We start from the raw sequence: 26,071 nt of genomic DNA, 5'->3' as shown, positions 1-26,071 counted from the left end.
TGACGCTGAGTCTCCCGTTACAAGCTGTCGACCGCGCTATGCGTTTCTTTTTATTTTAAAAAAAGTATTCATACGACATCGTAAATTACGTATAAAAGGGGGCGTAATTATAAGTTCATCGTGAATCAAATTAAGATCACATCATCGGAATTGATCACAGTGTTGCTAGTCTCGCTTCTTTGTGTGCGCTTCATTGTCAGTGTATGTTGTGTGAACGTGAGTATAAACATTCCACAGATTTGTTACCGAACACGATATTAGACCAAGTAGCCAAAGTACAACCTTCGGTACAAAAAATGAGTGCAGATTTTTTCTGCTACGAGTTGCACTTAAGTCTCCTTGCGTGCGAAAATGCGAAACCTTTTCGAAGTCCGCCATCTGAGTTTGCGTCTTGAGGCATCGCTAAGTGGCCGAGCTGGCGTTAGCTTCTTTACTACGGGCGCGCCATTTGCTGGGCCAGCGTCGTAGATTGCGAAGGGTGTTTTCAGTGGGTGTCGCATGATGGAGCTATGACACGCCACGGAAGTAAATTTAACGGAAACGTACTTTTGTGCTCAGTTAATTGCGACATATGTAATTTATCTGCTCACAACTACACATGTACGCCTCAGAACATACCTCTAAGATGAGTTTCTAAGACAACTCTGCATTCACTAAACGCCCGTTATTCAGCTGTTATTGTCCAAACGTCGTGGCGCAATGGAATCGTCTCCGTCTCGCACACCGCAGGCCCGAGTTTGATTCTAGCCTACACCCCAATTTTCTTTTCTTTGTTGGCAGTCCATGCCTTGTTGCATTCTGGATTCCTCTTAGGATTAGATTATAGATTAAGGTTTGCGATGCTGGATCATGGATTTGGTTATGGATTCGGTTGTTGGACGGCTATCTATTGGATTGTTGATTTGGCTACGGATTGAAGAATGCGTGACACATCCTCTCCTTGTCAATCATGAGGCAATAAATTCTTCTGCATTGAAATATGAGGCTGTGAACACCATAGCTACAGAATAGCAATGAAATTGGGAGTATTAGTCATTAATGTCGCGCTACTTCTCGCGCATATTAGCTACACAATAAGCCACGCGTATCAAAATACTGTATCTTTGGGTCTCACAGAAAGTTCGCCTGATGCGATCTGTGTAAACCTACTTTGCCTGGAAATTTATCAGTGCGGAAGCAGTAATACCATGCCTACCAAACCCGGTAAACATCAGTCGTTTTCTGTTCTTGTTGTCTCTTCGCCTAGCGCGAGTGCTCCGCCCGCGGCACTACCATCTGTTCGTTTTCTTCTACGTGGCACTAATCCGGTGTTTAGGGTCCCAGCAGATACGTCCCTTTTGTGTCTGCAGCTGGACCAGCGCCAGCGCTTCGTCCCGCAGCACTCCCGGCTTATTGTCGTCTTCTACCTACCAAAAGTTCGTGTTTTTACACTGATTCGAATGCAGCAAATTTCATCGGTAGTTGTTTAGTTTGTTCCTTTGATATCAAGTGATAGCCACAGTGCGTAAACTCGTAACAAGAGCGTGCGAGCTGTCTGCTGAAAGGTTAAGATAGACATTATAAAAAAAATTGCTTGGCTTAGCTAAGGTTAAGCCTAGGATGCGAAGCATAATAGATTTGTGAAAGGGTATAGCCTGGTGACGTTGTCGTCGAGCTGCATACTGGGCACGACGCTTGGCGAGTCGTTCTTCTCGTTCTTCATCAGTCTCAGTGGCTCGCTAAAGCTTACGCTTTTCATTCCGCCGAGCTTCCCTGTCTGTAGGCGGCATCTCGCTGTATGACTGCCTCGGCGTGAGGAGCGGGGCTCTTTTATACAACGCCGCGACGACAATCGCCCCCTGGCGGGAGGAGCGGGAGTTAGCCTTGGTGGTCACGGCCGCGCGGCGACCGCGCGAGTTGAGCCCCGTTTCTCCACAGCTGGCGTGACGTCATACCATGGATGGATGGATGGATACGGCTGAACCCTTTACATCGGGCGGTGGCTCAAGCCACCTAGCCATGTCTTGTGAAATTTTACTCCTGTCTTGCTTTTAGCCACCAATCAGATAACCTTCGCTTGGTTACTTCTAACCTCTTAAAATCCACTTTCCCTTCACTATCCCTAAACCCCAATGCCTTGGGTAAGTCAGCCCCGCTGCCTTCCACTGTAGGGTGAAGCCCTTTACAGAAAAGTATCAAGTGTTCAGCCGTTTCCTCCTCCTCTCCGCACGCAATGCACAAAGTGTCTATCTCCTGGTACCTGACTCTATACTTCTTAGTCCGCAAAACTCCAGTCCTGGCCTCAAACAACAAAGAACTTCCCCTACAATTATCATAGATATTTTCTTTGACAATTATCTGTTTAAAGGTCCGGTATGTTTCTAGTGCCGATTTCGTCAGCATCCCTGTTTTCCACAAAGCTCTCTCTGTTCCTTTAACCTTTTTCCTAACCACGTGCTCGGCTGCAGCGCCCCTAGCGGGAGGAGCGGGAGTTAGCCTTGGTGGTCGCGGCCGCGCCAGGCTGGGCTATGGTTGAGCTAAGTAGTGTCCCTATTACGCTTCGCATAAAAGAATTCAGAATTAAAGGACGGCTTTGAAATACAAGTTTCTTCTTTTCCAGCCTGCCGTCATGGCATGTATGGCATCGACTGCAACAATCAATGTCCCGACTGCAAAAATGGTGGCGTTTGTCACGACACCTCCGGAGAGTGTATATGTCCTCCAGGGTTTAAAGGACACCTCTGTGAGACACGTAAGTGACAGGTCTGTCGGCTTCACAGACGGCTGGTGCCTGCATCATGTGTCCTTTATTTCCGATTCACCGCGATATATCGCCCTCAAGAATTTGTCTGCTGCATTATCTTGTGAAATGCAAGAGAAATTCATGCTATTTACTAATAAATAGACAAATTAAGGCATATGGCGACGTACCCTAATGATTAGTGGGTTCGCCGACTAAAAAAAATTGCCTTTATGCGAGTTGCAATGACTTTCCCCATATTATAACGTGTTAAATGATTTGGCGACATGCCTGAATTCGGATAGAACAAAAGGAGGATAGGTGAATGAGATTTCGGATAGAAGGAAAGAGGACAGCTTAGTCGTTTCGCCCATACACCGTGCAATCAGAATATGGCGTGACACAATAGGAAACGTGCATGGCCTATTACACTACCTACTACTTACATGCTTATTTGGGGGTTTTCATCTCGTTTTTCCCTTCAGCATGCGGCGACGATTTTTTCGGGCGACAGTGCTCAAGAAAATGCTCGGACACCAACCTCGACAAGAGTGTTAAATCCTGCAAAGGAATTTTGGTGTGTCTAACAGATCCATACGGCTGCTCCTGTGGAACTGGCTTTCATGGTCCCTTCTGCACAGAAAGTAAGATTTTCTGCCTTTTATTTTAAGATTTTTCATCTCTGAAAGTGTTAGGAGCATCGCGGACAAAACAGTAACCTGGAAGACTTAACCACGTGCACCACGTAGGACCCAGTGAAAATAAAAATTTGTTTACACTTCATCTTTAGCTTTTCTGCGACATTATGGGGATAAAATAATTTTTCAATCTCCTGTACCAAATATAAGCGTATGGACAGTTTTAATAAAGCGGCAAACTCTTCATGCTTTTGCAAACTGTAAAATATTGATTTCCTCGGTTATCTCTTTCATCCTTGTGTAAAAGCTAGAGCATTACCAAACGTTTTCGCGGCGTCGCATGTTTCTTCTCCGCATACTGTCAAGCTAAACTTTCGATACTTTTCTACTTTCACCCAAACCTTCTCTGAGGCCCTTATGCTCAAGATTTCTACATCAAGTGGTAATTGCCTAGGTTTCCAGGAGCATATTAAATTCTGTATGTTTGTAATCAAAAGAAGAGTGCTCAAGTACAAACTGTGTAAAAATACCGCCCTATTTGCTTGCGCGGGCTTAAGATATTCGTGATGGTTGAAAATCAGTAGCGACAGAGCCTTCCTTTGATAACGCGTTCCGTAACATTAAACGCCGGACAATGCACGAGTTTCTGCGGTCTCATTTTATTTTCGTCACTGACGGACATCGGAAATTTGACTTTGCTTAAATGTGAACTCCCCTGCCGCCTTGCGTCATATTAACATTATTTGGTTGGTTCGACAGAATACCGGCAAGCTATCTCAGGAGACGAAAGTTTTAATTAAGAGGCGTCAAAGCCGTCTAACCCCACGCAGCGAATATAACTGTCAAAGCTATCAAAGTCAATGAATAAGCACAAGGCAGCAGACAAAAGGAACTTTACTATGTAGACAATCGAGCATGCTCTAAAGAATGGAGGTAGCCAAAAAGCAGAGAAGCGGAAATAAGGCATAGCCAAATGTATTCCATAAGAGACAAAGAGGGCAATGTCACTAGCAATATGTATAAGACTGTTAAAGTAGCCAAAGAGTTCTACACAAATCTGTACAGTAGCTAATGTAATCAGTATGTCAATGAGCGAGACAGTAGCGGACAGCAATGCGTCATCCCGCCAGTAAAGAAAGAGGAAGTAAAGAAAGTTTTACGCGCAATCAAAAGTGGAAAAGCAGCTGGGGAAGATCAGGTAACAGCAGATTTGTTGAAGGACGGAGGAGAGATTGTGCTAGAAAAACTAACCACCCTGTATACGAAATTCATTATGGCCTCATAGGTACCAGACTCTTCGGAGAACGTTAGCATTACCTTAATCCTCACGGAAAGAGACATCATGGAGTTGAATAATTACAGACCGATGAAGTGACTGTCTGTTTTTTATAAGGTTTGGTTTATGGAAGTTTAATGTCCCAAAGCGACTCAATCTATGAGTTTAGTAAAACGAGCTTTTGGGCAAGTTGGTTACTTTGTTTCCACATAACTGCAGCGTAAAAAATTACGAGCACAAAAAAGGGGAGAAACACATACGACACACATACGTCCGTGTCGTATGTGTTTCTCCCCTTTTTTGTGCTCGTAATATTTTACGCTGCAGTTATGTGGAATCAATCTATGAGGGACACCGTAGAGCTCTGTAAATTTCGACCACTTGTCGTTGTTTAGCGTTCACTGGTATCGTACAGTACACGGGACTCTAGAATTTCGCCTTCATGGAAATTTTACCGCCGCGGCCGGGGTATTTCGTAAGGTAATTCCTAACACTCAGGACAACCTTAGACTTCAATCAACCAATTTATCAGGCAGACTTTCGCAAAGGGTACTCCACAATAGGCTATCAATCATATCAATCAGGTGATAGAGAAATGCCTGGAGTATAACCAACCCCCATATAAAGGCTTTAGAAATTAAGAGAAAACATTTGAATTAGTTTGAACTTCAGCAGTCATGCAGCTATTCCTGTATTATGATGTTAAACTACTGGAGGATATGTGTAGCGGCTGCACAGCTACCATGCTCCTCCATATAGTCACCAATAAAATTCCAATCAGAAAAGGTGTCATGCAGGCAGACCAGAACTCGCCAATCTTATTCACGAAAGACATGAGAGCGCAAAAATGGCAACACTGACGAGTAAGCGAACAGGACGAGCGCTGCTCGTCACAGTGAAATGATGTTTGTTGATGCACATCTGTTAGAGGTGATTGTTGGTCAACTGCGATTAAGAGCATGGATAAGGGCAGAGGCTATATAAACTCTCTTCCTTGAATAAATCCTGTTGAAATGCAGCGCTCGTCCTGTTTCCTTACTGGTCCGTGTTGCTATTTTTGCGCTCTCATGTCTTTCACGAATACGCACCAACAGGCCCTGTTGCAAGTTCTTCTTAATCTTATTCACCACCAGTTTGCAGGAAATATTCAGAGGCCTAGTTTAGGAACAGCTGCGGATATAAGCTGAAGGAGTATATGGTCAGCAATCTGCGATTCGCTGATGACATTGCCTTGGCAATTCGCTCAGGAGATGAACTGCAAAACATTATCAATTAGTTAGACAGGCAGAGCGTAACGGTAGGTCTTAAAATTAACATGCAGATAACCAAAGTAATGTTCAACCGTCTCGGATTGACAATTGGTAGCCAGGTGCTTGAAGTGGTAAGGGAATACGCCTATTTAGGGCAGGTAGTGACTGCAAACCAGGATCACGAGAGTGAAATACCTATGGTATTCCCCTATGGATAACAAACGTGGGAACCAGAGAAGGGGATTCAGCTTAAGTTAGGGAATGAAATGTGAGCTGTGGAATTAAGAATGATCGATGTAATGCTAAGAGGCAGGAAGAGGGCAGAGTGGGTAAGATGTCAAACTCTGATTAATGATATACTAGTCGAAATGAAGCGGGAGAAATGGACGTGGGCAGCGCACGTAATACGAAGGCAAATAACCGATGGTGCTTAAGCGGACTGACTGGGTTCGAAAGGAACGGAAGCGTGGCAGAGGGCGGCAGAAGGTTAGGTGGGCCGCTGAGATTAAGAAGTTTGCGTGGATAAGGTTGCCGTAGCTGGCACAGTACAGGGCTAATTAGAGAGATATGGGAGAAGCGTTTGTTCCGCAGTGGACAGGCTGATAATGGCGATGATGAACCTTTCTCGTCCCAAAAGCGCACTTGGCTCTTCAGATGGGTAATTGAGCAAGAACGCTAGTGAGCTCAAACCAAGGGTTTTAACCGCATTTCTTTGAATGTTATTTTAAGTTTCCAAAAACAAGTTATCGCGTGCCCATTAGGAGTTCCCGGGTTGGAACCCGACTGCGGCGGCCGCGTTTCGATGGACGCGAAACGCTAAGGAGCCCGTGTGCTGTGCGATGCAAGTGCACTTTAAAGGTCCCCAGTTGGTCGAAATTATTCCACAGCCCTCCACTATGGCACCTCTTTCTTCTTTCATTCCCTCCTTTATCCCTTCTCTTACGGCGCGGTTCAGGTGTCCGCCGGTATGTGACACAGATGCTGCGCCATTTCCTTTTCCCAAAAAGCAAGTTTCATTTTTTTAAAACAGCGCAACAAAACGACGGACAAGAATAAAGGCAGACACAAGACAAGCGCTGACTGTCAATTAGGGCTTTGTTCAGAAAGCCTGGCATTTATAAAACAAGGATCGAAGGCATGACGCATGAAGGCATGACGCACTTTGTTTGATAGAAAGCTCGCGTTTTTCCGGAAATTTCTGAGCGTCCAGCGCAACCTCGATCGTTTCTTAATTGTTTTTTACTGCTTTCTTGTGTCCTGTCTTCGATTATTCCTTCATGAACGCTAGGCTTTGTCAATAAATCCTGAGCTGTGAGTCAGCGCTCGTCCTCTGTCGGATTTTCTTTTCCGTCGTTTTTTCTTGCGCTGTTTTAACTTCATTAAAGCAAACTTTCCTCCGCAGTTTTTAGTTCTTGAAGCGGGAGCTTCACCACGCTATATAAACCCGATTTCGCTGTGTGTTGCCGGTTGACCTTCAAGTGAGCCAGAGGTCAAGTATGGCCGTAGTCCTTGCCATATTGTGTCCATCATGGTGTCACACCGCTTGACCTTTGACGTTGACCTTTGGCCTTTCTATTCGCCGGTGGAGGGCGGTAGAATAGGCCGCAGCGTTCATTTAGTGACTAACCTCTCGCGATCAACCATTAAATGCCACCTGCCAGTGCGGCAGGGTTGACGCGTTGCCTATCCTGTAGGGGAACGCACCCAGCGTTACAGACGCCAAGCCGCTTCTATCAGCGGTAGTTAAACAGCAGCTAATTTGTGGTATGGTGCCTATGTGTGCATCGTATGTATAGAGTGGTTAACATGGTTTAGTCATGAAGTATCAACTAGCTATTTTCTTTCGTCTCGAGCCAAAGGATCGGTACCATCAAGTGACGAGAAAGAGAGAGCTAGCAACTACGTAGCACAGTCCCTTGCGCTGTGCCATAACGTTCGTCATCGCGTTTTAAGCTTCCTGTATTCTGCTGTCAGGAAAAACAAATGTGGAAACCGATTTCCTGTCTTCCAACAACTGACTTCCACCGTCGCTGCAACAGAAGCATGCTGGGTTTTGCATCGCGTTTGCTGACGACAGCAGTACGTTTTCACACTCACAACAGTTTTGTGTTGTTTTTGATGTCGGGGCGCTGTTCTATTCCGTATCAGAAATGCCAAACTGGCAAGGATTGCAGCAAGGTGTTCATTGCGAATAATGCTCTAGTTTAGACTTCGTGTCGACCCCGTTCAAATTTTCAGTTTCGAAAAGGACTTCTCGGATAACAGGATGCGCGGTGTATGTTGGTGGTTATCATTTACATGCGTTAGTATACGGGTATTTCAGTGAACACTTAAAATTTTTTTTAAATATAGGCTTTTTGGGGCCAAAGTGTAGCTTTTTCGTTATAGTATTACCAGTGTTGACGGACATCAGAAAACCGGTGAATCATCTTATCCAGTAAGCTGTTTAAGTAATATTTAATGATTAACTTTTTAACTAGTACAGTTAGGCGCCTAGTTGCAATCACAGATTTGTAGCCGGTCGTTAGTAAAAAACATATCAGTTTTAGACTTTCGAGAACGCGATTACCCTCACCGCTGTGGCTTGACAAAATTTGGCTGCATGCTGCCAAAAACCATGCGCTTTCGGAAGCATGCAAGCAAAGAAACGCCTCCAGTGCACCTAAAAAGTCTAAAAAGCCAAATTTTCTTGACCCACAGCGCCAAGGATAATCGCGTTTTCGATATTATAAAAAATGATATCACTATTACTGATCACTAACCAGGCGCCTAGCTCTATTAGTTAAAAAGTTAATTATTAAAAATTACTGAACCAGCTTACTACTTAAACGATTCATCGGTTTTCTCGTGTCCAACACTGGTAATACTATGCCACAAAAGCCATATTTGTGCCCCAAAAAGCCTATTTTTGAAAAATTTTGAAAGTGTTCACTGAAGCACCCGGATATATCGAGAAATATTCTGGACGTATCAACTAAAGGACACCAGGCTTATGATGAATGCTAGCTAAATGAACAAGATCATTCGAATCAGATGCAGACAGCTCTTTGCATGTAACCATTTGCCGCCTTCATTTGCAGCCTGCCCGCCTCACCGTTACGGAGCTGACTGCGCGCAGAGCCGCGTGTGCTTCTGCAAGACCGCAAACTCCTGCGATATTCACACAGGAACGTGCACACAAGACAACGGAGCCTGTCGCCAAGGCTGGGGAACCGCTCCTTACTGCGACATAAAAGTGGATAAAAGTGAGCCTATACCAATGGATTCGATGTTTTAGTGCCCTTCTGTGGCATGCTTTCTTGTCCTCTCTCCTCAGCGCTCTCTCCGCCCTTCACGAATGAAAGGTCACTCGCTCGAATGCTTGGTGTTTTCTCCGGCCAACAACTGCTTGCGAGAGCAACGTACTTGCTAGCAATGATTGAAGTCAATGCTACTCTTAAACCTCAAGTAAAAAAAGAACAATACCGTGGAGCAGCAGACAAGCTGAAATGTCGATTTCGCTTCCTTTGGCTCGAAACCAAGAACGGCTCACCTCCGTACATTCGGTGCTGCCATTTATCAAAAATAAGTCCTCCTCCGTCGAAAGCTTCACGTGAACTAATCTGAAATTTCACGTCTAACAGTGCATCATCTGCCACAGCACGAAAAAGCTACCGCCGTTTTAAGCTGCTCTGAATGTTACTGCAAACTACAAGCCAAGAAAAGTCAAAACAGTTATATGTTGCCGAAAAATGAACCAATCTCTAAACAGTGTGCAATGTGAAATCGATGAACAAGTGTTGGTGTTTTGGATAGATTCTGCCTAGCGCTACTACCTCCTAGCTGTACTGAGTAGCATAGTTACTCCAGGTTTTGCTGCAGAAAGCATGTGGTCCCGCAATCGAGGCTCGGAGCACTACGAGGATTCTTTCAGCTGTGAAACTTAAGAGAAATATCAGCAGCTTTCATTTGGCAGCCGTATGCCAGCGTTGAGCTCCATTTTGTTCCGCTTAAGCTACAGTTTATGAAAAGCTGCGAAAAGAAAATTGACAGTATTAAGAATATTCGCGCCTCATCACAACGTTCACTTTCAATTACGAGCGCAAATTACAGCAGTGTTATTAAAAATTATGCGCAAACTCAACAACACAAAAATGCCGTAAAATACGCACGGTTAGAACTGAGTGGCAACGCTACTAAAGTGAAACCAAATACATAATTTTCTCTTCAAGGACATAATTTTATTCAGATAAATATTCGACCATCGCTGAAATAAAGAAAAGATTTTCAAAACGCTACAAATTGCTGTAATAATTTACCCAGTCCGAGAAGCAACGCTCTTTGACCCAGTGGCAAAACGCTTCAGTAGCATGACATGCTCTTGTTATGAGCGGAATTATATGCTGATATGCATAATAAAAATCTCAACTTTGTCTCAGTTAGTGTCTATTTAAGTAAATATAAACTATATGAATCAGCAAATCTTCAGATATTTCCTACCAAGGCGTCACCTGCACACATTGTACTGCGTATAAAAGCCTGGAATGCACCAGGTTGACCTTCTGTATGCTAAGTAATCCGTAATAATCCGGATGTCGTGATTTTAAAGCAAATAAACGTTGACATTCTCTTGGGGTTGTAGCTACCAAAAAATAAATCTCACCTCTGCGTGCGAAAGAAACATAAGATTCTTCCTCTCTTAATGTGCATGTAAGAAAAGTATTCCAAAAATTATTACACCTGTGTCCATTATTTATATAGAATAGTCTCACCTCATAGCAAATGACATGTTCAAAGCAAGGACGACGCAGTTGATTCTGCGAAGTAAGTATTAATCAGTTGTTTTTTAGGCAAGCACTGAACAGAATGAATATGATTATTCTTCTGCCGAATTCACCAAAGCTGTGCTATTTTTCGCACTTTTATTGTGTTATAAACGACAGCAAATAATTTCTTTATTGAGAAAAACGCGCACTATATACATCAGAGTCATGTGACACTAAAATCCAAGAGCATTTTCAAACAGCACTTTAAAGAGACATCACAATATATACTCATCCTCCACGTGGTTAACCCCTGTCAAAAACCGGGCCATTTCCCCCAAAACCTCCTTTTTCTAACCCAATGTCATCATCAAGAATTGTCAAGAAAAGAATCCCCTCAATAAACGGGGATTAGAGAAGGCCGACTTGCACATTGTAGCTGTTTCACTCTGATGCGGTGTCCTTGTATTATTTCTCTTGTTTCTTTCACTGACTGTCTGGTCCTCCCTGTGTCAACCGCCTTAAATACTACGAATTACTTGCGCAAGCTCTGCCAAGAAATCTTCATGCCTTCAGATTGATAAATGGCAGCCTTGCAGCACCACAACGCATCTTGCCGTCACCGAAAGACTACATTAGAAAAAACCGCCTGTAGCTATACCTCATCACTCTTTTTTTTTTGGTAATAAAAGGGTTTTTGGTAAAGTAGGGTTTTGTCAGGCGCGGAGCAAGTGAGAAACTTTCGCACGAAATTTCGCCCTCATGGTCAGCTGTCGTAGAAGCGTACAGCAAAAGCTTTACGCCTAGCGAGGACCAAGTTCGCATTATTCCCTTTGGAAAGAAAACAGGGTCAAAACCGGAATGGTCTGACGCTTCATTTTCTTTTTGCTTCATTTGTTTGGAACGGATTTCACGAAAAAAATGCATGGAGGCGACACTTCAGATCCGCTTCACCGCTGCACCACTCCGAATTTCCTGGACTACGGGGTCTTTAACCATATCGCGTTAACATCATGTGCGGGCGAGAAAATGCGCAATCGCAGGTACGGCCGGTGCGGACGCGGCACCACCGCCATTTCGTCACAGGCACTTTGCAGCTTTGTTCTAGATAAGAAATTAAAGCCCTAGCAGCTCGTCAGGCATCGTCAAAAGCGTTTTCGGGCCAGCGCAGCCTTCGATGAGGGCGCAGGTACAGAACTGAACCATGGGCTGTGGCGAAGAACTTGCGCAAAATAATAGTTTCTTGTCTTCCCCAGATGTAAATATCCGTTAAAAATTCACAGCAACACTTAATTGCACTAAGATTTGGCAATGCCATTGCTTTGAAAGTTGTTGATCTCTTACATCAGCTGTGGTCTCTGAGCTGTTGATCTCTTACAGAAGCTCTTGATCTCTTCCAACATACGGGACTGGTGGGGCTTGTGAGAAACAGGTTGGTCTTCCCGCGCAATGCTCCCTCCGAGCTCTTCTCGTACGCCACCTGCCACTTATTGGGGATTCTGTGACGTCGCGTTTTTTATCAATGAGGCCTCGAATGCTCATCATCATCGTCAGCCTGACTTCGCCCACTGCAGGACAAAGGCCTCTCCAATATATTTCTTATCATCCTTGTCCTGTTACAGCTGCGGCCGCCTTATTCTCAGAAACTTCTATATCTCGGCCATCCATCTAACACAGGACATCAGCGCCCGTCCTGTGCTTCGTGTTTCTTCTCTTCCTCGTTCAGTTGCGCTGTGTCAGTCTGCGGCGTAGAAAGTATGCACCAATTAGCCCACACCAAAATTTTCTTAGTACACCCATCTAACTTTCTGATCCCCCTTCTAAGCTTTCCGTCTCTCGGTATCCAGTTCGATACCCTTAACGACCATCGCTTACTTTGTCTTCGCATTGTACGCCCCTGCCCAAGCCCATTTCTTTCTCTTCATTTCTAGTAGGATGTTACCAACCCGCGTTTCTACCCTTACGAAGTCTTCAGTCTTCCTTTCTCTTCGCGTTACACCCATCATTTTTCTTTTTATAGCTTGCTGCGTTTTGCTTAAGTCGCACACTTTTCGTTAGCGTCCACGTTTATACACCATATGTGAATGCCGTTGAGATACAGTTGTTATATACTTTTCTTTCAAGAGAAAAGTATAGAAAAGTATATAAAATTCTCTCCTATTCTTTTTCTATTTGTATCAGAGATCTCGGTATATTTGCATTTTTTTTTTATTCTGTTTGATCACATTGATGCATTGTAAACTTTTGCATGGGCCCGAAAAGGGTCTGCAGCATGTTTCAATAATTGAAATAAAATAAATTAAACCTGTCCCTGCATTTGTTAACTGCCATTCATCATCTGAGAGAGCTTGCCAAATGCGCTCCACTGCATTCTTATCCTTCTAATCTAATTCGCTCTCGCGCACCGCATCTGCAATTTTAACCTGCCCTAAATTCATGAATTCCACTACCACTTCCAGCTCCTAGCTACTACTCACAAACAGCTGTTTTCTTCCGAGACTGTTGAACATTACTTTATGCTAATTTTTAGAACCATTGTCTTGCTCTGTCGGTCCAATACTATCACTACAACAAATTTTCAGGCTCTCCCGTGCTGCGTTCTAGACCGTTTGTGAGCAGTGTCACAGAAGATGCAGCGACCGTCATCTTCCGAAGGTGGGACTCAAAGAATGACATAGGCGTCGGAACTCCGCGCGAGTATCGCATCCAATACAGGGTAAGACTTTTTTCCGTTAATTGGAGACTTACCTTTAATAAAATTTAAGACAGCAGCAGCACTTTTTATAGTCAACACTGATTTACATAATCTAATCAGCTCGACCTGGTTCATCTGACAAACTAATGCAAGGTTAGGTTCTTACGGGTGAAAAATTGCTTTTATCATTTATCTATTTATCAACGATCTTTCAATTACCTAAGATAATGGCTTCACAGAAGTGTAAAATCCTAGTGCTTATTTGCAGTCAAAATCTATTGGTGCATGAAGCAATGGTACCGAACCCACACTGATACGGCAAAAAAAGCAAGTTTCTCTCATCTCGTTTTGAAAACACTCATTAAATAGTAAACGTGCCCAGAATTTTATGTGCTGATACGATACAGCGGCCTTTTAAAATCGACCTTACGCAATTTTGTCGTCCGTGGTACGTGGTCGTGCAGAGCGAAAAAACAGTAATTTTCAATATCAATCTCTGCATCAGCAACATTTACTTTATGAACTTTCTTGTCACGTAGGACAAAAAGACAAGCAGAAAAAGGTTTTTGCCATTTAGCAGCACTATAACACAGAAAGGGCTACATTTATAGAGAACTGTGTTCTATCTTCAGGCCTGAAAAATATACTGTTGACCTATGTACAAATGTTAGCGCAAAAATAAGAGACAATCACAAGAAAGGTGGACAAGACAACGCGCGTGGTCTTGTCTACCTTGTGATTGTCTCTTATTTTTGCGCTAACATTTGTACATAAAACTATGGACCAACTAGCCCCGCAACAAGTGTTACTTGAGTACTGTTGACCTATTGACCGGCGCGGAGTTTCCTTTAGTCACCTACTTGCACAGCAGGTCACAAAAGCAACCCGAGACGATATACGACAGACAGCTAAGTGCAAAGCAGAGTGACATGGCAACCATGTTATTTGGCTCTATTTGGGAAACGGCTGAACAAAAGTTGGGGCAGTAAAAAAGTTACCAATCAAGATGCTTTTTTTTATTTAACGCGGCTATCTGAAAGCGTCATTTTTTTTTTAAAGACGTCATCATTGTGAGACTCAGCCAAGATAAAAAGACAGCTTTTTATTCCTCATCATTTCATGCCCAACATTCTCGGGCAAAAATTTTTGAAAATTGAAAAATTGTTAGACATTGTTATAACCATATTCAAAGTACTGGTGCACTGTTCACATATTTAGCAAAATCCTTCTTTTAAAGTGTTTCCTTCGAACGCATCGAGCTGTTAAGACGGCCTTAGAAAACCAACGGGAAACTCTTTTGACGATATCAAAAACTTTAATAGAACAAAAAATGCAAGACTGCCATAAGGTGATCTGCGGATATATTGACTGTTATAGTGAAATGTTACATTATAAGAGAAAATGGCGTTCTTAAATGGTTTACCGCTCAAAAATGCTTTTCTCCAGAATCACTGGGTATGGTAAGGAGAAGCGGGCAATTATTTTTACTGAAAACTAATCAAAAGTATTCAATGTTTTTTTTAAGAAAGACAAATCGACACCAAGGGAGTTATTCGACTAAAAAAAAACATGAAATTTTGTGCTTTTATGTCATGAAAAGTTTTGGTTTTGTTACTCCTCTGCATCCCATTTCCTTATAAACTATGAACTTCCTTTTTATTGAAATTGCTTGACTCCTCATCGCCTCTGTATTGCTGGAGCTCAGAGGGAAAATTAATTAATTAATAGAAATAATCATTTAACAAAGCACAACAAGCAGCTAGTGGATATCCCTGTTAGTTACTGCATAAACGTGTAACGGAAGACGGCCTGCAATATCTGATAGGGATATGATATAGTTAACCACGCTGAGCGCCGAACACCGCACGATAAGAGCAACCACGGTTTATAGCCTTCAAATGAGTAACTTCATTATGTAATTACGCAACGAAGAGCGACGATATAGTTACACAGCCCTAGAGTTCGGCGCTTAGCAAGCCAACGGCGTAGCAAACAATAACAATGTCCCTTTCACATCTGGACGCCGCAATGGAAAAAGCGCCACGCTTAAAAGCTCTGCAGAGCAGGCTGGAGTTGCCAGCCGCTCGCCAACCTTATATCTAGCGGTTATGTCTAAGTTGAACATTAAATTTAAATACCAATATCTAAGAACAGTCGTCGCACGAAAAGTTTACCTATTGGAATTATCTAGAAAGAAAGACCGCCCTTTAGCTCTGAGTGCAGTGATTGCATTTTGGTGTATTACATTTATGGCAACATTAACGGAACAGTCACAGTCCAAGAAGCTTCTGTTGGGCTTCTTGTCATAAGAGCGCAGAGAAACAACGCAAACATACCAGCACTAACAGGGAAACAGCATCTGCCCTTTCTTCAGCGCCCATCATTTGATACTCTTTACGGCTCCCCGTATGTTCGACATTTCACACTCTGGTAAGTTACTGTATGACTTGGTGCCACCCTATTCCCTAACCGACATACTAAAATGGCGTCTGCTGAAATTAAGGTTTTAGAATATATCTAAAAGCCAAGGTTTCAACACCCTGAATCAAACAGCATTAGACTTTAATTTAGGGCGACTTATCTCATAGTGTTTCCACTGGTTCCCCAGGAGGCTGAAGTTCCTTAAAGATTCTGAGGCGTCACCCCTTCGCCATAGGACTGCATGAAGAGCGGCTTTGTAATAGCTATATAAATTCTTGCATGCCTAGAAGTGGGATCTAGCAGAAATTTTCTATGTCGATTATTTTTACGTAAAACTAGATAACAAGAAATTATTTCTATTTACTCAATCAAAACAAAAAGTGTGGCCTCAGTAAATGTTCGCCTAAAAGCCCCCATCCTCCAAGCAAGCAGAAGTTAATTTTTCAGCTTGCTTAGACTATAACTTTCGAAGCCACTGTCGCCGCATACTAAACTGTTTTGAAAGAAAGGCCTTCCAGTAGGTTAGGCTGTCTGCCTTGTAGGCTTTTAGTTAAGTAGACGGTTTAAGACAACCTGAGTGATTTTTGTGCTGGTATTTTAACCTGGGATTAAGCAGAATTACCCTTTTAAATGAGTGTTTTAGGACGCACAGCTTATCGGCACTTGCCCTAATGACGTAAATTTTTTCAGTTTTTCAGTACCCGTAGACCTCCAGAAATACACCTCGAACATTTCATATCACTGATTGCGAGCGTTCATAGGTAGAAAGAGTTATTCTGATAACACATTACGGGACAATCGCTGATTCTTAATAGCATGAGGTATACATTCTCGTTTACAAGCTGAGAATACCCGTTCTCAGTAACCTTATTGCTAGGAGAGCCCTTACATGCGGCCATAGCGGTTTTTGATTTATTTGAACCGCTCATCTATTGTCCCGACGAGAGACAAACGCCTAGAAGTGGGCGCTTTAGCACGTGTCATACTGGTAGAGATCTCGTGCACTGGACGTAGAGTCAAAACTACCGAGTGCATAACCCATCTTCGCTTGTGGCATGTCATTAATTGATCGTGATTGAAATGATGACAACGCCGAGGAGAGGACTACTGATCTAGCCATAGTGGGTTATTTATCTCATTCTTTCAACTAAGCTTAAAGGCCATTTCCCTATATAAAGGTAAGGCTCGAAAACCACGTACTTCGTCCGAATAAACCCCGTTAACTCATTTAATCCTAAGAGTTTTGTCAATATTTGCGTCAATATTTGCAGAACTAGCGTGTGACAACCAGCATCGTGTGCAACGCTGCTCAATGGAACTACTGTTTTTTAAGAGTGGGAACAATTTACTCCATAAGATGCTGGCAAGCTGAGTGGATGTTAGTGTGATGCGGCGTCGACTAGTCACAGAGCATTTCTAATATTCAAACGATCACTCTCTGGTAACAACACTACTGACGCTTGTCAGTCGCGACTATTATTAACCACTATTATCAACGCCTTAGGGCGGCCTCACGACGCAACTATACGCCTAGTTCAAGGCCTCGCTGGGTCTGAGCGCCTTTGTATGTCGCACTACTTTCTCGGCCTGAACCCTCAGTACCGTTTGTGCCGCTCTCCTTAAGGATAAAACGTTGAAGTGCGTACCATTTCTTCCACACATCAGGCAAGAAGGTTAATCTCGATAAGAATGCTTTCGTAACCCTTTACGGCGCGATTTTTTGTTTCGTCATAAAATTATTTCAGGAGACGCAGGCAGCCAGAAGAATCACTGTGTGCACATGAAAAATTCGTTCAATGGTTTTGTACACTTTTTAATGACCCAAAATATGTATGTTACATTTTGCAACCGCATGCAGATAAAAAACACATTACAAAAATGAATATAGCGCTTGGTAAGAATTAAATACAAATGCTGAGTATTGAAACAAACACAACAAAAGCGTCATTTCGCCGTGCGGTACTGGAGAAAACAATTCATCTTGTTTGTCGAGCAGATGTGAGCACTTCACTTTGAGCAGTAGTTCATACAGATTGCTGTGCATTTCTGAAACTTGAAATGCTGCCCCTTCTCGCTATAAAGGACACAGTGGCCAACCTAAAAACAGAAAAGCAATCATTAGCATTGAAACGATGTATGATGTTCCAGAAATTATACCTCTTCGAGCCTCACATCCTGTGTTGGAGTGGGTGCTGTTGAGACTCCGCAATAGCCCCCATGCGAAAAAATTCAGGCATTCTACAAAAAAATGCTCTAAGAAATAAACTTGCTCTCAGGATTATCATCACTACCGGAAAGGTCGCTGTCTTCGTTTTCCGAAGGAAGCGCCAGTACATAGAAGGTTTTAGGATCCATCGCCTGTTCTCACGAGAAAAGACTCCATGTGCACCTTGTTGCATATGCGCAACATATCGACTGTTCGTTGTCACAAAATAACCGCTCCAAATAAAGAAAGTTTTGTGGCTTCTACACATTAATATTGATAATTATTAAAGCCCAAAAAAGTTTCTTGCACGTTTCTTGCACTTTATCTAGTTCAGAAACCCAATAAAATTGCAAACACTTTCCGGCATTAGTACACGTGAGCTCGCGAAGCTTCCACCACGTTTGTTTGGCAATAATTCCGCTGAATAAGTAGATATGGCAGCACAAGACGGCGCGCGTTTCAAACGTATGTTGTAGAAATGCAACAGCGAGCACAGGAAGCTCCAAATCTAAATTCATTTTGTTTTTGGAGCCATTATGGCTAGGTTGCATATATTCAAGAACTTGCAGTAAAGGGATTAAGTGCGTGTTGCTGGCGGCCATGGTGCGCCTTCCTTGTGTCCTTTACGGCTACGTCAGTACTGCCGGCATCCTGTCTAGTTTCTGAACACACTGCCTATCATTCACCCCGAGCGCAGGCCATTCTGGGCCACCATGAGTTAATGACTGATGAGAACAAACCTTCCGGCAGCTTGGACCATACAATTCATGTAAACGCAAAACTTTGTATCGCTCAGGTGGTTCCGGGCACTACGTGGCAAAGCAAAACCGTCAGTGCGACGTCTTCAGAGATGTATGCCGTCCTCGTAAATGGCCTGATGGTCGGCGCTGAATACGAAGTTCGAATACTGGTCGTCACTGAAGACGGACTGTACACGGAGCAGGATGCGAAAGCTACACGTTTCCAAACCCAATGCGGAGGTAACAAATACAGAGACAGCATAAAGCTGTTTCAGCTAATTCTTTTCTTTCTTACCCAGTGCCCAAAATACCACCAGAAAACGTCTCTTTTGATAACCACAGCGCCAGTGAAATTGTGGTGAAATGGCAAGTAAGTATGTCTTCAAGGCTGGCTTTCTTCTCTTCTTGCTTACGCCGCTGGCATGTGTCGGCCCGCCATACCTCCGTCACAACTGCTGATTTATTATTGTTTCCCTGCCTTTGAAGTATAGTCTTTTTTTCTGGAAAGAGTACCATGTTTGATTTGATTTGATTCGATTTATTTGTTTCTTTCTGATGCAGAAAGAGGAGCAAGAGCAAAAGGCGAAACGCCTGACGATGGCTCTTGCCCCGCATACAGTTTGGCACAAACGTTAAACATAGCTTTTTAAAGAAAGTTTCACACCAAAATCTTCTGGGGGAAATAAGAAGGAGAAAAAAGGTAAATAAATCATGTAAAGAAAAAATAACAGTATACAACAAACAATATTGATGTTCTAAATTGATGTTCTAAAAAAAATCCAGGCCCCTAATCACGAGTGGTTAACTTGTCTTGAAGTGACTGATTGGACAGCCTCAACAGCATGGCTAGTCTAAAAAGAAGTTTGTAAGTGTGTAGAGGCATTTTCATCACCCGCTATGCCGCTCGCTGCAGGCCTTAGCAGAAAACCTAATGCGCAGACAGGCGGGATTCCATCCCCTTTGCCAGTGAGTACCCATCGGTTTGGGGGTGAGTGTCAGTTTTCCCAGACTGTTCACTGGGAAATCTTGGGGTGCCATGTTTGGGAACATGATATTTCACTCCGCATCGTGGAGACCAAAACAGGTGACCCCTGACGCTCTTTGGATAATACAAAATTGCGCCAATAACGCGTACTCAATGTCATCGCAACAAACAGACAATGTCATTTTAAGTTTCAACACAAAACCTGAGTGCTCTTAGAGCAAGGAAAATGAATAAATCTTTTGATTCACAGTCGGAGAGCAAAATGTTCACCAATAATTTGTCTTTGCGGTACGATATTATCCCAACACAAAGTCAGATCATGAGTTGCTTTTTCATTCCTTTTTGGCAATGGTGCTCTTACGCCATAACAAACATGTTCAAATTTTGAAAAATGTCTCGTTATTTGCGCAAAAAAAATTGACCGATGATTACGCTTCTCTGTAAAAATATTTTTAAGTAGAGCTGCGGGGGATTTTAAAAATAGGCCACCGCATACGAAACATGCCGTGCCGAATGGAGGCGGCTGAGAATTTCGGCTTGGTGTACCGCATAGCGGTCCACTTCTGTTGAGCCTCTCATTGGGCGAACGGGCGAAGGCACGCGCACTGAGGCGCCATCTCTTAGCGGGTCGCTGCCGCGGAGACCGCCTCTGGCTGCCACCGTTCCCTCTTCCTCCTTTTTCCTACTTGCGCCGTCTTAGCTAACTTTAAACCTCCGCTGTGCTGCTCGTTCGCTCTGCCGTTTACGCTGAGGCTGACGACGATGGCAATGGACGCCGCTCAGCCCATGAACGCGTGCTTAACAGCTGCTCTCTAAAATGGCTCATGCGTTTTCTCATGTTCCGCTGAGCCGATTTCACGAAACCACTGGCGACTGCTTCACGCAAGGATAAGGTTGCGCCAGTAGTCTTGGAACTTTACTGCTAAATGTGTGTGCTTACCAGCAGCAGCTGCATGGTGACCTAGCGCTTTTACGGCTGTAAAGGCGCCCTCGCCACCTTTCCAATGTGATGGGTGTGTTCACGAGGGTGGTGTTGCGGCCTAGTTGGTTTAACATTGCGTAAAGGGAACAGCGCAAACGCAGGACGAAGAGAGGAACGCGCAACACAGGCGCTGACTTACAACTGGTGTTTATTCTAAAGGTGCACACACATATTAAGTGGTCTCGAGGCTAGCTGTCATCTGAGTCAACGTCAGCGGTTATTCCCTACCTACACGAAGCAAGCCACAGAATCAAGAAAATAGCCGATAAACACGGAATACGCATGACTTTTTCGGGGCCCAACAAACTAGAAGGCCTATGCATAAGAGTTCATCAAGAAGATCTGCCGAAAAGCACGTGCAAGATCAAGCACAGGACGCCATAGTTAAAACCATGCGGGATCTCGGCTGTATATAAGATGCCTCTATCATGTGGTGCGTCCTACATTGGAGAAACAGGAGGATGTATCAACGAGCGTCTGATGGAACTCTCGAATCCACTCAAGACCGGCACACGCAGCAACTTGCTCATTCACTGCAAAAAAATGCTCTTGCCTGCCAACCCTTGACAAGAAAAACATTTTGAAAGGATACTACAGAGAGCGCACAAGTGAGATACATGAAGCTTACCTAATTCAAAACAGTGGCGACAGGTGTGTCAGCAGTCCCACCATCAAGGTATTGACAAAGGAGACTGCCTATCTAGACAGTTTATCTTATTTAACTTTTTAACTCTTTTACATAAAGTGCTAGCGCGTTCCTTTTTTTACTCAACCGCATGCCCATTATCCATCCTTCACTGCATCTTCTTGTTTTCATTCTCTCATGTCACCTTTCAAACAGGCATCGTTTCATGATAAAACTTTTATAGCTTTTAAGAAATTATCGCTTTTATCGGTCCCTTTACACCGCCCCTGACGTTGACTCAGCTAACAGCTAGCCTTGAGACTACTTAATATGTGTGTGCACTTTTCCAATAAACATAAATCTGTAAGTCAGCGCCTGTGTTGTTCATTCCTCTCTTTGTCCTGTGTTTGCTCTGTTCCCTTTTAAGCAAGGGGTGTGTGTTATTATTCGTGGGAGCCAAAATTCACAACAGCATATTGATCCAGGGTTGCTCAAAACACATTTAAGCAATGTTCAAGGCGCAAACTGAGGAGTAGTCTTTGTTCCGAACACAAGGTGACCACGGTAGTTTCTCAGGCCGGTTAATTTCGCAACTCTCAGCAACGCAGTGCTCAGCTTATATAGCTGTAAAACGCGTCACCTTGGCCTGTCAATAAATTTGTCGGGGACCCATCCTAAGGTAACGAAGCTTTTGATAAGCACGGATTTTCCAACCAAGTGAAACAAACTGAGAGCTGTTTAGGGTTGCATGCCCTAGTATGCTGTGCTGTTTGTTTCAAAAAGTTATTTGTTTAATAAAAATTAATTACCTAACCCAATAGTATTGGCTTTATGAATGAAGTGTAAAAGCCGCCTGGCTGTGCATCGGTTGGGGTGCTTGGCTACTCACCCCCAAGACGCGGGTTTGATTACAACCGCGTTTCAATGGAGGCAAAACGCTGGGAACACCGGCTAGATTTCAACTAACATTTACTGGACGCACACACGACATGTATAGGCTTCCTTGACCACATGCAGGCGACCCATCACTCAGAATAGGTATAACTGCTGCCGGCAATAATTTCCTTTGAAATTTACAAGGCGGGCAACATGTGTGTTAGCACCCCTTCCTGGCGTTGCCAGCGAAATAAATTGATTATCGGCGCAATCACATGCCAAGCAAGAGAAGGGGAGGCAGCAGTTAAACCTGTTGTGAATAACGAGGCACCTGCGTGAGCTCAATGAAAGCTACAGCAGGGAACAAAAAGGTATGATATATCAGTTCCTGGAATATAACTTCCTTTAGCGCACTGAAATTTGCGCACAAGGTTGGTGTGACGACAATATCAGAGTTTTTCAGAAAATGGAAATAAATATTTATCATCGCATTAAGCGACAATCTGTTGCCTCAGCAAATTTATTGAACAACTGCTTTCTGCGCTGTGTGGTGATATCGGCGATTATATGGTTTGTATTCCATATTAAGGAAAACGTATAAAGAACGCCTTTTCACAATAACGTAATGCATCAATACTTTACATGCAAGCCTTTTCCGGCTATCACTCCTTGATCCCGCCGAAGCATAGAGTCCAGGAAGCTGTCACTGAACGTCTAGCCTAGTGTCCCCACTCCTGCAGCAGCCTATCGACTTTATACTTGGTGCTGCTGCTTTTATTTTTCTCCCTCAAACGAAGCACGACGCTTATCCAATTATATACAATTAAAGTTATTTGGGTAAAATGGCTTGACCCCTCGATAATGTAAACTTTCTTCTTCTTCATCCAATCTTGCACAAACGTATAAATGTACGTCAGGTCGTAATTCTTTTCAAACGCATATTGAAATACCCGATTCTTGTGTGCTTGTGGAAGCATAACCTTTTCTAGAGTGTTCTGGTAGACCTCTTCTCTCAGGGTACCTTGAATACACTCAAGCAGACAAACTCCGCGAGAGGAGAATCAGCCCTGTGCTGTTGTGCTCCCACCTCTGTGGTTTAGCACGGCAAGGTGACAACGAGGTTGGCATAAATTGCGTTCGAAGCGACGTATACATCGGAATCCCATCAGTTCCGCACGACAAGAAATTCTATTCACCTACTTAAATCACTCTTTTCCATTCGTCCCCTATCTGCACTGGGGTTCCTATACCTACATCACCCTGGAAGCCCAATTCATTTCACAGATGTATGGGCCTTGAGCTGGCGTCCTGTTTTTCAGTTCAGCAAATCGCACATGACGTCTCACTGTCCATACAACTACTGTATAGCCTGATAACAGGGTCAAACATTCTGAAATGTCGATAACAGCCAGTTTAGAGTTTTTCAGGCACGCTCGAACAATGTCTTTCCCAACAACTTCGTTGGTCGTTCTGTGGTATCTCCAGCGAAGGTTGAGAAACCAAACCTCCGGAGAGCCTACACCTCTTCAAAACTTGTGAATGTGTCGACTGCGCTACTCTAAAATTCAGTGAAATGTGTTGGAGTTTCATCACATAGTTAAACTGCTATTTGAGGAGTCCTGATGGCGTTATGACAACCTCACACTCACACTCCACCCATTGCTTGTACAGAGATAGAGTAATAAATGTAACCGCAGAATATATCACCTTAAAGTCACAGCAGGTTAATAATAATTTATAACAGAGAGAAGATTAACGCTGTGAGAAGCGCCCATGAATGAAAAAAAAATCACAAAAACTCAACACGCAAGAAGATGGCATTACTTCATCATAATATATTCAGAAACAGCACACAGGTCTTTTATATGTGGGGTATTTTCGACTTATGCGAAAAAATTGAAAATATCTCTTTGTTCACTAGTGTATATATGTCATGTATGCGTCTAGTAAAAGTTAGTTGAAGTCTAGCGGATGTCCGTTGCGTGATGTCTGAGATGTAGTGGCTGTGTTTTAAAAACCTTTAAGAAAATGAATTCACTGCGCTTAAACAGCTCGTAAACCGTGCTGAGTTGGGCGCCGGTCACAGCCGCTGCTACAGCTTGCTCTTAATGTGACTTTTTGAGCTCTGATAATGGAACCACTGCCTACTGAAAGGGACTTTGGGACAGGGCCTTGTTTTATGCCTTGCGTTGCGCTTAAATGGCGGCAACCCACAATACCACCCGCTACTGACGTCTTTCATTGAAGTGTATAGAGTACGTACTATATTCATACAGAAAATTGGCACAGGTAAACACCCCCGTGCAAGTTGTGCCAGTAATGCCTAATTTGTTTTAATTCATCGGTGTGGCTAACAGGGCTCAACTAAAAACCTTGCGTCGCTGTGGAGGCAGCAACGGTAATTGCCTTTCGAAACTAAAAACTTAATGACATCCCCCTTTTTCTTGATACTATTACAGGTACGATCCTGAATGAGTGCGTGTGGCACTAAGTCATACTGAGGGGAGAGGAAGAGCAGCTGCTTTGGAGAGTGTTGCGTAAGAAAATAAATGTTGCGTTCGAAACACACGACCAAACAAAGTAGACACTCACGTTCATAGTATTTCAGCGCAACGGCACATAGCCAAAGGAAAGAAGACGGAAAATTAGAAGGACGAACACAGCGCTGACTGACAACTGTTTAATCAGAGACGCCCACACAGCTTAAATACTCTTAGACCAGCGTAAGCGCACACCGTAAAAGAACCAAAAAGGAAAAAATAGGAAAACAGAATCTCATCACATCTTTATCGCAAAAACTTTGAAAGGAACGCCTTTTCTGCATTATACAAAAAGACTTAGGTATCGCTGACGCATCCTGACCCAGCTTTTTTAATATAGTAGGCCTCTATCGTTTCACGGGTTGTTTTTAATTTGCTTCTGCTCAGAATCCTTACTCCCGAAAACCTCGGTGTGCAATACTTGCAAGTTGCGCAGTGCTCGACAAGGTTAGCACCTTCCCTATTCCTTAGGTCTCTTGAGTGTTCCCTAAGGCGGTCGTTGAAGCAAATTAAAAACAACCCGGAAACGATAGAGGCCTACTATATTAAAAAAGCTGGGTCAGGATGCGTCAGTGATACCTCAGTCTTTTTGTATAATGCAGAAAAGGCGTTCCTTTCAAAGTTTTTGCGATAAAGATTTGATGAGATTCTGTTTTCCTATTTTTTTCCTTTTTGGTTCTTTTACGATGTGCGCTTACGCTGGTCTGAGAGTATTTAAGCTGTGCGCGCGTCTCTGATTAAACAGTTGTCAGTCCGCGCTGTGTTCGTCCTTCTTCTTTTGCGTCTTCTTTTCATTGGCTGTGTGCCGTTGTGCTGGAATACTATGAACGTGAATCAAGAATACCAACTAGCCCAAGAACTGACTCTAAAGTAGACACTATTTACCGCATAATGGTGTCCTCTTCACTTTGTCGAGTTTCAAGCACTGCATTTATCTTCAAGAAAAGAAGGAAACTCATGTTACCGTCGCAAGAAAGTAGCTGTTACTGGCCCACCAGATTTACACCCGTATATGTAATATTCAACGGCTACTCACGCGAAAACAATTGTCACAGAATCCGGCTCGTGAGCACTGGTCTTGCTGGAGTGCAAGCGTGGTCCTTGATGTCAACGAAACATCGGTGGAATTCAACCTCACGTCAATAGAAACGAATCCTGTTGAGATGTATCGGATTCCAGTTGTCCCGCACACACTGACAGACATCAGGATGTGCATTAAGACACCTTGCGGCAAGCAGAGCGTCTGGACCAGGAAATGGAGTGTAATGTCTGCAGAGGATGGTAAGAGATTTCTTTTTTTACAACTAGAGTAGCGCTGTAGAAATCAAGATGTTTAATATTGCCTACTTGTTTCAAAATGTTCCTTTCGACCAGAG

The 26,071-nt window shown here is 43.4% G+C and overlaps 1 protein-coding gene across 1 annotated transcript in view; it reads left to right on the top strand.

Annotated features, from left to right (window-relative positions):
* The window catches only part of LOC144109672 (phosphatidylinositol phosphatase PTPRQ-like), a 116,550-nt gene that overhangs the window by 27,225 nt on the left and 63,254 nt on the right, over nucleotides 1-26,071 (top strand). The window contains exons 10-16 of the mRNA XM_077642474.1: nucleotides 2,600-2,731; nucleotides 3,205-3,363; nucleotides 8,964-9,128; nucleotides 13,208-13,341; nucleotides 18,744-18,927; nucleotides 18,987-19,057; nucleotides 25,751-25,976. Of these exons, the coding sequence (XP_077498600.1) occupies nucleotides 2,600-2,731; nucleotides 3,205-3,363; nucleotides 8,964-9,128; nucleotides 13,208-13,341; nucleotides 18,744-18,927; nucleotides 18,987-19,057; nucleotides 25,751-25,976 (1,071 nt within the window). The remainder of the gene's footprint in view (nucleotides 1-2,599; nucleotides 2,732-3,204; nucleotides 3,364-8,963; nucleotides 9,129-13,207; nucleotides 13,342-18,743; nucleotides 18,928-18,986; nucleotides 19,058-25,750; nucleotides 25,977-26,071) is intronic.

The sequence above is a fragment of the Amblyomma americanum genome, chromosome 11 (genome assembly GCF_052857255.1).
Source record: "Amblyomma americanum isolate KBUSLIRL-KWMA chromosome 11, ASM5285725v1, whole genome shotgun sequence".
NCBI lineage: Eukaryota > Metazoa > Arthropoda > Arachnida > Ixodida > Ixodidae > Amblyomma > Amblyomma americanum.
The sequence above is the reverse complement of the archived record's forward strand: the minus strand, read 5'-3'. Positions and strand labels throughout refer to the sequence as shown.